This window comes from Myxine glutinosa, chromosome 11 (genome assembly GCF_964187855.1).
Source record: "Myxine glutinosa chromosome 11, kmMyxGlut1.1, whole genome shotgun sequence".
Classification (NCBI taxonomy): Eukaryota; Metazoa; Chordata; class Myxini; order Myxiniformes; family Myxinidae; genus Myxine; species Myxine glutinosa.
In genome coordinates this window covers 102,175,129-102,188,118 of record NC_136271.1, presented here as the reverse complement: position 1 = coordinate 102,188,118, position 12,990 = coordinate 102,175,129, and the positions used below count along the sequence as shown (strand labels likewise).

Sequence of the window (12,990 nt, the reverse complement as noted above, 5' to 3'; positions counted from 1 at the left end):
ATATTTTAATTTGAAGCACATTTTGTAGTTGCTTTGTGCTTTTTACTTTGTGTTTGTAATTTGCTCGATTCCTTTTCATTTGTATATCTTTGAATCGTTTTTCCTTGCTCGTCTCAACAGATATATTACTAAAAGGTGTGTGTGTGTGTGTGTGTGTGTGTGTGTGTGTGTGTGTGTGTGTGTGTGTGTGTGTGTGTGTGTGTGTGTGTGTGTGTGTGTGTGTGTGTGTGTGTGTGTGTGTGTGTCTGTTTGTGTGTGTCTGTTTGTGTGTGTCGTTGGTTGTTATCTCCAAACGCGGGTTTCAGAAGGTGGAACAGAGTCCTCTCGGGTCTCAAAGTATCCACCTCCATTTCAGTAAGGGATCATGGTTCATGGATGAGTTTGTGAAGTTTTAATTTTTTTATTCTCAAAGTTCTTTTGAGGATCGTTACCGAGCCTCAGACAGCTAAGTGTGTTAAGGATACCTTCTCTGGTTTGCTGTCTTCGTTTTTGCTTATAAATTGGATTCGGTCATCCATTGCACTTTTTACATATTCAGCCAATCCTATATTTGTCATTCTGTGCACTTGATTGAGCTCCATTAGGCTGCTACCTCCTTGTCTCGGTAGATACATTCTTGGGATGCATTGATTTTTGTAAAACATTTTGTGTATGGTGAGGAGTTTCATTGTTTTGATATCTCGTTGATTGATTTCTGATTGTGGCCAGTTTATTATTCTGCAGCTGTACTGGAATACTGTTGTTGCGAGTTAGTTTATGGCTTTGATTTTGTTCCTTGGAGATAGTTATGTTTTCATGATCAGCTTCGTTCTACGCAGGTATTCTTTGGTAATTGTTTTGTGCATTTGTTTGTGACATTTTTTTATTTTTTATTTTTGTATACTGAATCGAGGCTCATGAAAGAGCTAACATTTATTTCACAAACAAATCAACCAGACAAACAAAATATATAAAAAGAGGGAGCAGAAGACAAGATGGGGAGAGAAGGGGAAGCACACAAACATAACATTTGAGAGCAGGGAGATGTGTGGGAGGGAGAGGGCTTGGGGGGAGGAGGCGTGGGAAGGGGATGGGGGGGGGGGGGGGTGGGAGAAGTATAAAACACCAAGGATTTCCAGGACAGAAGTTGGTATTTCAAAAAAGTGGATTAGGGGTGAAATTAGTGGGGGTAGAAAAGATCAAGGTTTAGTATGGGGGAAGATAAGAGATGGTGGTGAACAGCTGTTTTAAAGACCTGGAGGGTGGAGTGGGATTGAAGAGAGTGAGGGAGTTTGTTCCAGAGGTGGGAGAAAAGAGGAATGAAGGAGTGAAGGTGAGCAGAGAGTCTTGATTTTGGCAGTTTAACCATTTGGTGGCCCTCTTCGACTTTGAGGTATTTGTATGATGCATCGTTGTCTAACTCCTGTACCTGTATTGTTGTATTTGTGTCAATTTTTATGTTGTCCATTTTTGTTAGTCTACCTTGTTGGCACTTGGCAAACCTATCCAGGCCAAATTCATATTGAATATTGCCGGAGTATTCTTTCACTAATTTGAGTTGTTCTGCCAATTTTTCATCGCTTGGTGTAAAGAGTTTTAAATCATCCATGTGCAGTGGATATGTCACCTTTTTGTCTCTTTCTACGTTCTCTTATTGGGTGTCAGGGTGTATCAATGTCCTTACTCATTAATAAGGTTGCTAAGTGACTCCAAGGCCAAGCAAAACAGGAGAGTGAAAGGCTGTCTTCCTGGAAGATCCCTCGACGTATCTTCACTCCTGGTATTTCAATCTTTCCTTCCGAGTGCTGTAATATCAGTAGTATTCCAAAGCTCCATTGCTTTCTGTATTAGTTTGATTATTTGGGGATTGATCTTGTACAATTTCATGCATTTTATCATCCATGAATGTGGGACACTTTTGAAAGTTTTTTGTAGTCTATCCATGCTGTGGATAATTTTGTTCTTGTATTGCACTTTTCGAGTATGGCCTTGTTTAGTAAGAGGTAGTCTATCGTTCCATAGCATCCATCCCTTTGTGTTCTGCCTCTAGGCCTCTTTCTTGTGTTAGCTGATGGTATATCATCTCTGTGATGATTCCCGTCAGGAGTTTGTACGTTGTTGGCAGACAGGTTGTTGGTCTGTACTTGTGAGGTAGTTGGGTTTCTTCAGACTTTGGGATGAGGGGGAAGGTGTTACCTACTGTGAGCCTCTCATACAAGGCCTCCTCCCCTTGACTAAGTTTGTTGAATGCTCGAGCGTAGTGATTGTGGAGAGCATTTACGGTAGTTGCTTTAACCAAAAGTTTGGTATTCCATCTGGGCCTGGGCTTTTAAAGTTTGACATTTTTGCTAGTTGTTTTACTTTTTCTTCTTTAAATAACTCTCATCTCCACTATTTTGTTTGCCAGCTCTTCTTCGTCTTCACTGGTCCTCATCATCCTCATCCTCCTTCTCTCCATCACCACTCTTTCCCCTCCGTCCTTCTGCTTGTTATCATCTGCCATCCTTGTTTTCATCCCCTCCAACTGTGCATATGTTTTCACTCGGTGCATGACTGGAAGTTGGATTTCTTCTCCCTCACCATTATGGTGGTTCTGTGTCTCCTCACCCTGCTTCTCACCTCGCCTTCGCTGCTCGGTCCCCAGTGGCACTCCGCATGCCAAACCCTTGCTCCATCACGCAGCCCTCTCCGTGATCCATTGCTGCCATCCATTGTGGCCACTTTTCCACTTCCACTTTTCCACTTCCACTTTTCCACTTCCACTTTTCCACTTCCACTTTTCCGCCACTTTTCCACTTCCACTTTTCCTCTGTCCAATCCTAGCGAGTGCTTATATCCCATCCTTCTAATATCTTCTTCTGCTTGTGTTGTGGCCTTCACGTTTATCTCTTTTATTTTATTTTTATTTTGGAATTCATGTGCTGTGACGCAACTCTTTCACATTTGTTGGATGGCACCGTTTCTACTCTGGTGTCAATGTGGTCTTCTTCAGCTAGTCCATGAATCCAGCCCCCCTACCAGCCATCCTCCACGGTTCATGTATTGAACAGACTTTACAGTAGTAAATTGCCTCCTCCTCCTCCTTTGTGCTCCAACGTTTCTTTTTTAGGTTCCTTTTGTTGAGCTTCGTTTTTGAGACAGGTAGCACCTCCACAGCCTCTTGGCTTGGTGCAAATCCTTGTCCCCTTGTGAGATGGTGTTTCTTCTCACGAGAGGTGGTGCATATTTCATTATTTGCAGCGAGCATTCCACCTGCTGGGTGCCGCCGCACAGACTTGGTATAAGGGGTCTGTTTCCCATAATTTGTTTTTTTTCCTTTATTTCCAACACATATTTCGTTTGTCGAAGACTTTTTCCCTTCACTCGGTCCTTCCCCACCCCCTTTCTCAATCTCAACCCCCGGCTTCGTTGGAGACTTTTCCCCTTCCACTGCCCTCCCCCCACCCTTCCTCGGTTCATCGGGAAAAGTTTCTCATCCAGTGTGTGTGTGGGTGCGTGTGTCATAAAGAAGAGGAAGCAACACGACCTCAAGGTTTAGCTGTTCCTGTTATCGTAGAATAAATAAAAATGGTACCGTGAAATGGGGTGAATAGGGACAGCAAGGTGAATAGGGACACAAACTGAAAAAAAGTTCGGAAACTTTTTTTGCTGAAAATTGATAACCATACTGATTTGTTGATAGTTGGGTTGAAAGTGTTCTCTTGTTTTTTTTTAAAAGCAACTTATAGTCCCTATTAACCCCATATATGGGTTAAATAGGAATAAATAGGATTTTTATGGCTGTCCCTATTCACCCCGTTTTACGGGTGAATAGGGACAGTCACTAATACAAAATAATAATAATCGAGAAACAATCCTGAGTTTCCAACTTATTGCTAAATTGATAGCTCAGATGGATGCACATAATATGCACCCATAATATTGTTACTGATTGCGGTTTAGATGTTACTTTGCCGAGCGAAGGCTCCGCGACCGAACAGTTATTCCCCGATTAGAACCCGATTCCACCCAAACGTTGGCCGGATCGCACCGCGGCTGCTCAATGAGGGAAAAGACTAAAACGACGAATGCAAAGAGGAAGACGAAGGCAAAGAAAGGTTTGGAAATACTACTGAATTTATTTACTATTTACACACATAAGCAAAAAGCAAGCAGTCACGTTTATTTACAACACATAAGACGCAGGTGACACAGTGCAAATACTAGCTTATCCAGACTTAATTAAATACCCAGGGACAAGACACACAGAACGAACTCACCTACACAAGAAGGGTGGAGGAAAGGAATGAATGCTGGCAGGAGGAATGGGAAGGTTCAGCTGGGGCAGATGGTTCGGGCTTGATCCCGCACGGGACGTCGGCTGGACCTCGACGGCCACCGATGCCACCGCTATCTGGTCCCCGCGGGGTAACGGGTTGAAGCTGCCTGGTGGAGTCAACGCTGCTTGTGGAGCCAAAGCTGCTTCTCTGGCTCACCTCAGGGCGCGTCTGCCGTCTCTGGCGCAACTGCTGGTAATTGACCTTGAACCTTCTCTCTCTTGGCCCTGGTGTCTCCTCACCACCGACAACTCAACGCAACCAACGCAACCACTGACCACTCGACGCCACCACTTCTCACCACCGACTTCTTACCGCAACCAACGCAACCACTGACCCTCCACTGACGACCAACTCACGACTCACTCACGCCACTTGCGCGCGCGTGCCTTTATAGCGCCTCTAGCGATCAAGCCGCCGACCGTCAGGACACGCCCATCGGTGTGCTCACCTCGGCCCTGGTTGGTCACGCGACCCTCTCGCTCCGCCCTTGATGACGACGGGCGGGCACGCCCCTCTTCCCCTCTATGACGAGGTGGAGACACGCCTTTCTTCTCCGACCCTGCCTCGTGGTCAATGGCGGTTATTGGAGTGGAGGTAATTGGCAATCGAGGGTTGGCAATCACGAGAGGGGGTGTAAAAGGAAATGGAGATTTTGGGGATGGGAATGAAAGGGGATCTATTCTCTTTCACTGGTGCAATGGAGTACTTCAATTAATGGGAGACACAGCCTTACTCTAAAACACAGAATAAGATATAACTATCAAACAGGGGTATTCTATTATTTGGCTGACGTGTATGCTTGTGGACTAATTATGGGATGCCCTTTCACCTTTACACAGCTCCGGAGGCAGGGGGCGCAGAATAAACAATAATAATAATTTACACAATCAAAAAAATATACAGTCCTCATATCCGCAACACTGCACCCTCCTCCTCTTAGGCACGTCCCGGGCCTACAACTTTTATTTAGTGTGACACGTAGGTGTAGTTCCCTCTACTTTTAACCTGACCCTGAGTGCGACAGTTTTAAAACATAAATAAATGTGTCCCGCTGCTCCATTGCACCCTGCCTAACAGACTTACGCCCACAGTTAACCGAATTGCGGAATGATCTTCAAACTACACACTGACGGTGGGGAGCATTATTTACAATGACGCTATTTTTATTTACAAGACTAACCCAGGACCTGTGATTGTTCTTTCTGGGGGGGAGACAGTCTGCTCTGCATCAATGCACCATTAAAGCACCTAAAAACACACCAATACACACCCTCAAGCACCAATCGGTGCAGTCACCATAGTTCATCAGTGTTCAATGCATGTTCAATAAAAATAAAATCAACAACCCCTAACCCTGCAGGTGATCTCTTGCTCTTCGGCTCCCTCTGCTGGTTATTATTATTTGGTCTTCCAGATGTTGTCATTCTTTCATTTTCTTACTGGCGGCCTATTTGCAATAAAGTGTGCCCAATGTGTCCTTTTTATTTTCTTTATTTATGGCCCACAGGGCCGACTACGTGTGGTTCACCTGTGGGGCATCGGTGCCCTGTGGCCAAGGTCCGCCAGCAAGATTTCGGGCCCTCATGGCCGGTTCCAGCAGAGGGGCCATGCCCCAACCCATGGGGTCCATAAGTGGTGCTCGGCCACAGGCATGTGGTCCATAATGTGGTGCATCGATGCAGACAGCTGGTTCTGGGAATTTCGGGCACACAATGGCCGACCCACGCACGCTCCCCTCGGCGCCCAATGGCGCACAGGTCATGTGGGAGACAAGAGGGGAAAGACAAATGAGCGAGGGGTAAGGTCACAAGGGTACACATCAATAAGGCAATGCAAGGCGAAATGCGTACGGAGAGCGAAATGAGAAAGCTCGTCCCTACCGTACGTCACCCCCCTGTCACCTACACTACCCTTGCCCTTACCCCATATGTACAAAAATCTACACATTACCAATCCGTCGCTACTGTCACGTCTCCCCATATTTCCTCTATACCAAATTCGTCGCCACAATCCCTCTACTTCAAAATTTGCCATCACCAAATTCATCATCAATCCTCATAAGGAGGTAGAGATGGAACATCAAAGCACAATGTCACACCCACGTCATGATGCGTCTCACAATCCCAACATTTGCATCATAAAAAATAATCAAAACATGGCATGGTGTGGAGTACCTGTCACCTCAGGTGAGTGGATGCAGATGGTGCGAGGAGACTTCATCCTAACTACTTTCTAAATGACATTAACACACTTTACACTACCCGGGGTCTTTCCCTGCCAATCCATTGGCCAACTTACACTATGGGTTCTAAAAACCAATTCCCATTGACCAAACTGTGGTGCTTCTCAATTTGGGGTCTCACTCCCCCGATTCATCTTCCGGTGCCCTCGCACAATTTCTGGGCTGCGACGTGTAGCTCTCCCAGCAGGTCTACCCACCTGCACACCTCCACCACTGTAGTTGCCACCCGAGCTTGCCTAGCTCCTCACCCTAACCTAACTAACTGGGGACAGCCCCTCCTGGCTCTGTCACCCCACTCGGTGCCCTCTGGCACTGGGCTACCCGGGTCCGTCCTCCGGATCCTCGGGCCCCATCCACACAACTACTACCGGCTCCCAGAGCCCACCTGCGGCCTCACCTGGCCGACATCCTCACAGTGGTGGAGTGCCCAAACCAACTACACACACTAACAGGCTACACGCCCAGCCATTTCCACAACACTAATGCACCCATCCAAAGACCATTCTTTCACCCGCACCACAGATGCTAATAATATCCAACCACAATTTACCTGTACCCTCTACCTAACACTTACACTACCCGCCCCGGGTATCCGTGATGGGGGTCCACTCTTCCCCCATTCACACCTCCGCACCATCCACTCCACTCCACAATTTCCACCATACTCACTCCACGACCATCCATTCCAATACTCCATACCATTTATTCCATACACCTGTCCTCCATTCACCTGTCGTTGCACACCTGTGCAATCATACCTGGTGCCACCTGCACCCTCCTTTCTTCCTGGACCATTTGGTCATCACAATACACATCACCATCACTCACTCATACACTGCTCCACACACCTGTTCAGTTGCACACCTGTGCAATCACACCTGTTCAATCACACCTGTTCAATCTTCAAACACACGGCATCATCTCAGCTAACTACTCCCCTCTGAAACTTGCGCTTCCCAGTCGTCCCTTTAAACTATTGCGCTCCCACGTCATTATCATCCACGCTAATCTACCTGCGTCCCCACTACAGGTATCAGTCACTAACTAATCTTAACGTCACCTAATGTCATCTTCGCTCGATCCCTACACACAATATCCTAACCCACCCGGGCTAGTTTTCACTGCCATACACCCCATAAACTATAGCGCATTTGCCCCACCTGTCTGTGAGGGATGGTGGATTTGCCATCCCACCACATCGGGGAGGTCCGACTATCAATTTTGCACATCCAAATTCCACAAATCAAAAATTTTCCATTTACTGCCAATTCTACCCACTATTATAAATTTCGTATCAAATCACTACTATCATCATCACAGTCCACTATATCCTAGCCTCGGTGCGTCGTGACATCATTAAACTCGGTTCGTAAAGCCGAGCAATGAATTCGGGTGGTTTGGTCGCCTGCAGGTTGAATCCGTCCGGCTTTCGGTTCAAGGGAGGTGGTTTGGTTGGACCGAGGCTCCACGCACCATCTCGGCGCGGCACCTTGCGGTCCCGGGCCCGATGGCTCAATCTCCCCCGGTCGGAACCCCGTCCCCACGAGGGGGCACCGTACCGCTTCCTCCCACTCGCCCTTGAACCGGACCGGTCGCCTCGCCCGCCAAGGCCCGGACTCAACCGTGCGGGGCGGGGCCAAGCCCGAATCGGCAACGACGCTTCGAAGAGAAACGACGCAGCATCGATCCGCGCCGGGCCTCACACCCAACAAAGCACACCGCGCCCTGAGTGCTCGCATCGGCTATCCGTCGCCCTAACCACTAACCCGGTTACCGTCGATGCTTCACTTGCATGCTCACACGCATACGCTACCCCTTTCACCCTCACAAAACCTGGCGTTCCAACGCCGTCCGTACATTCCACTAACGCTCTCCCTGTTACACACCACACCTCTCGCGCACACTCTTGCGCACACTTTGGTCCACACCTCTCCTCCATTACGTCCTCCGTAACACTCACCATGGGCGTGCACTCTGGCATCCACCCACTAACGCGGTCAGATGGGCTCTCCCACACCCGCGCTACCACCAGCTCAGGTGTGCTTCCTCGCACACGTTCTACCACCACCTTACTCTCCGTGTCACACTTCGTACACCCCGACGTGCATTCCCGCTCGCACTCGGTTTCACACTCGCGCTCCGATGTGCCCTCTCGCACCTGCGCCATCACCAACTCACTATTCGTGTCACACTCCGTACACCCCGACGTGCATTCTCGCTCGCAGTCGGTATCACACTCGCGCTTCGTAACACGCTCACCCCTTGACACACACTTTTTTTCCACACGCGTGCCATTTCCACTCACACGGGACCCTTCACCAACGCCCGGATGCTTCCTCGATCCCAAGCGCGCGACAATTCTTTTGTCGCTCAACATCCTCTTACAAAATCTCCCCGCACAATACACAACAGCACGTCTCACCTTCGGGGTTCTTCTTCCTCCCTGCACCAAAACCTGCAAACTTCCATTTGGATTAGCGAGTACAGCATCAGGATGTGCATTTAGACTTTGAGCAATTTCCATTCCTTCCTCCGATTGTTGCTCTTTTAACTTTAAGTCCCCGGTCTCTCCAATTTCAACTATACCCATAATTTCTTTGTTCACCTCGACGACCGTTGGCTTTAATAAAATTCCCTCTACCTCATCGGTCGCCGGCTTTTCCAAACCCCGTGTCGCGATTTCTACCCCCGTCATTGTACCCGTGCTTTCCTCCGCTTCGCTCAACCGGCGCTTCTCGACCCGCGTTAACTCCTCGTGCACCCCTGGGACCCTTTCGCCCAACTTGCGGTCTCTGTTCCTCTGCTCCCTTTCCTCCCTATCGGCCCTCATTCCGTTCGTTGTTGCTTCAATTTGGTTTCCCCATTGTTCCATTCGCTCACCATGAGCATCCATTTTTTTTAACAATCGCTCACTGTTCCTGTCCAAAAGGGCCTCCATTTCAGCCATAAATAATTGCACGTCTTCCACCGTTGGTACAAAGGGCGCGGCAAAATTTGGTGCCGCTACACCCACGTGCGCGAGGACGCCATTTTGTGCGTCTGAAACTCCCTCAACCGCCTCCTCATTGCTCCCCTCCATTTGATCCTGGGTTACTCCTAACCCCTCCTCTAGCTCACCCACCGGCATTCGATCGCCTTGACCAGCCATGGCGCGATTTCAAAATTCGGGTTTTATTTCTTTAAAACACAATTTCGGCAGCTTGTAATTTTGAGCGCGTTAAGCGCGCTTCGGGTCCAATCCCACTTCCCGACACCAATTGTTACTGATATAACACAATTGGTGTTCCAAAATTTGGGCTAAATAAATTTAGTCCCAGGTCCGAATCCCAACTCCTGACAACCAATTGTTACTGATCGCGGTTTAGATGTTACTTTGCCGAGCGAAGGCTCCGCGACCGAACAGTTATTCCCCGATTAGAACCCGATTCCACCCAAACGTTGGCCGGATCGCACCGCGGCTGCTCAATGAGGGAAAAGACTAAAACGACAAATGCAAAGAGGAAGACGAAGGCAAAGAAAGGTTTGGAAATACTACTGAATTTATTTACTATTTACACACATAAGCAAAAAGCAAGCAGTCACGTTTATTTACAACACATAAGACGCAGGTGACACAGTGCAAATACTAGCTTATCCAGACTTAATTAAATACCCAGGGACAAGACACACAGAACGAACTCACGTACACAAGAAGGGTGGAGGAAAGGAATGAATGCTGGAAGGAGGAATGGGAAGGTTCAGCTGGGGCAGATGGTTCGGGCTTGATCCCGCACGGGACGTCGGCTGGACCTCGACGGCCACCGATGCCACCGCTATCTGGTCCCTGCGGGGTAACGGGTTGAAGCTGCCTGGTGGAGTCAACGCTGCTTGTGGAGCCAAAGCTGCTTCTCTGGCTCACCTCAGGGCGCGTCTGCCGTCTCTGGCGCAACTGCTGGTAATTGACCTTGAACCTTCTCTCTCTTGGCCCTGGTGTCTCCTCACCACCGACAACTCAACGCAACCAACGCAACCACTGACCACTCGACGCCACCACTTCTCACCACCGACTTCTTACCGCAACCAACGCAACCACTGACCCTCCACTGACGACCAACTCACGACTCACTCACGCCACTTGCGCGCGCGCCTTTATAGCGCCTCTAGCGATCAAGCCGCCGGCCGTCAGGACACGCCCATCGGTGTGCTCACCTCGGCCCTGGTTGGTCACGCGACCCCCTCGCTCCGCCCTTGATGACGACGGGCGGGCACGCCCCTCTTCCCCTCTATGACGAGGTGGAGACACGCCTTTCTTCTCCGACCCTGCCTCGTGGTCAATGGCGGTTATTGGAGGGGAGGTAATTGGCAATCGAGGGTTGGCAATCACGAGAGGGGGTGTAAAAGGAAATGGAGATTTTGGGGATGGGAATGAAAGGGGATCTATTCTCTTTCACTGGTGCAATGGAGTACTTCAATTAATGGGAGACACAGCCTTACTCTAAAACACAGAATAAGATATAACTATCAAACAGGGGTATTCTATTATTTGGCTGACGTGTATGCTTGTGGACTAATTATGGGATGCCCTTTCACCTTTACACAGCTCCGGAGGCAGGGGGCGCAGAATAAACAATAATAATAATTTACACAATCAAAAAAATATACAGTCCTCATATCCGCAACAATATAAACCATGGTGCCAATGAAAAAAAAAATGGGATAAAAAGTTTCTCCAAACTGTCCCTATTTCTTGATTATTATTTTTTTGTATTGGTGACCGTCACTATTCACCCGTAAAACAGGGTGAATAGGGACAGCCATAAAAATCCTATTTATTCCTATTTAACCCATATATGGGGTTAATAGGGACTATAAGTTGCTTTTAAAAAAAAGAAGAGAACACTTTCAACCCAAATATCAACAAATCAGTATGGTTATCAATTTTCAGCAAAACAAGTTTCCGAACTTTTTTTCAGTTTGTGTCCCTATTCACCTTGCTGTCCCTATTCACCCCATTTTACGGTACTGTTGGAAAGCTAATAATCGATGTACTTGCAAAAATTGTGTCCGTTTAATTTTAAAGTTGCCTGCTTTAAAAGCCCCTTTTTCTGGAATTGAAGAAGAATCTGGAGTGAGAGCTTAATGTAGTGGTTACAGCTGTAATATTTATTATTCTACTACAGCAGAACCCTTTGAGAGGACAGGGAAGCAGCACACAAAATGATACATGGTAATATTTCTCAGAGCAATAGAAAAAAATATATGAAAGTGTACGGAAGGAGGACAACGATGACGTGGTGTAAAAAAAAAAAAATCCTTTTTCGTGTGTTTCACTTAATTTTACATCCTCGTTGAGATTCATAGATCGTCATGCAATATGTTTGTGAAGTACATACAACATGCTGTCCTGTGTTTAAAACCGTCAGCAAAGCGACGGGTCGACATGCCGAGTGTGACATGTGTACAGCTTCTTTCATGCATGCCTCCCTGATCCCAGTCTTTTCCCAGATGCATGCCTCCCTGATCCCTGATCCCAGATCCCAGATCCCTGATCCCAGATCCCAGATCCCTGATCCCACTGATCCCAGTCCTCCCTGATCCCTGATCCCAGATCCCTGATCCCAGATGTCTCTTTTCCATGCAGACATTAACCACCCTTATTTTATCCAACAGAAACTTAGACGAGAGTCGCTGCGGTACCGAAATGAGCACGTATACTTGACAACAGCTGGAGAAAATGAGGACAACAGCAAAAAGAATCGTTACAAAGACATCCTTCCTTGTGAGTGTTGACTTTCTGAGGCTTGAGCTGTTTGAAAGAGATTTTAAATCGTCCGGTGGTACATACTAGCAGGTTTCAGAACGTGTACATTGGTGTCGAGATTTTGGAAAAAACGAACAAACAAAGAAACACTTTAACAATGGCATCATACTAACATATGCAATTTGGTGTCCGTCTGACGATTATTATTGACCGCGATACATTCGGTCGTAACTTATCCAATCTCAACCAAACTTAACAGCGAGACTAAGGGTCACATGCTGGAGGTTGGTGCGATTTAACTTCTCCCCCTTCTCCCCCGCCAAGGGGGATTTCCCCGCCAATGGGGATGCGTGTTGAGGTGTATATCCATGTTAAGATAGCTTTATCGTGGCGTTTTTCCAAGGCCGCATCGTATAACGCCAATGATAATAGCATCATATTAATGTTATTACAAAACAATATTAATACTAATAATATCTCATCTTCTCAAGGGGTTTCTCCTCCATGTACAAAGCGGGTTAACGTGTATAAATAGTGTATCGTGACGTTTTCAAAGGAACAACGGCCTCAACCACAAGTAAAAATATTATAAACCACAAACACGTTTGATTACCTTTTGAAGCAGTCGCTACTGGTGTTTACCATGAAACTGAAAGGGAGGAAACTCGTGGTATCTTCAGTTACCAAGCGGCTAGCTAGCGCTTGCCAAG

The 12,990-nt window shown here is 47.4% G+C and overlaps 1 protein-coding gene across 8 annotated transcripts in view; it reads left to right on the top strand.

Annotated features, from left to right (window-relative positions):
• Nucleotides 1-12,990, top strand: part of LOC137436168 (tyrosine-protein phosphatase non-receptor type 12) — a 156,671-nt gene that overhangs the window by 49,919 nt on the left and 93,762 nt on the right. For all 8 annotated transcript variants that reach the window (XR_013625007.1, XM_078786934.1, XM_078786937.1 and 5 more), the window contains exon 2: nucleotides 12,190-12,298. Coding sequence is in view for 7 of the 8 variants with exons in the window: in XM_078786934.1 (XP_078643060.1) it covers nucleotides 12,190-12,298 (109 nt within the window). In the remaining variant the exon portion in view is untranslated. The remainder of the gene's footprint in view (nucleotides 1-12,189; nucleotides 12,299-12,990) is intronic.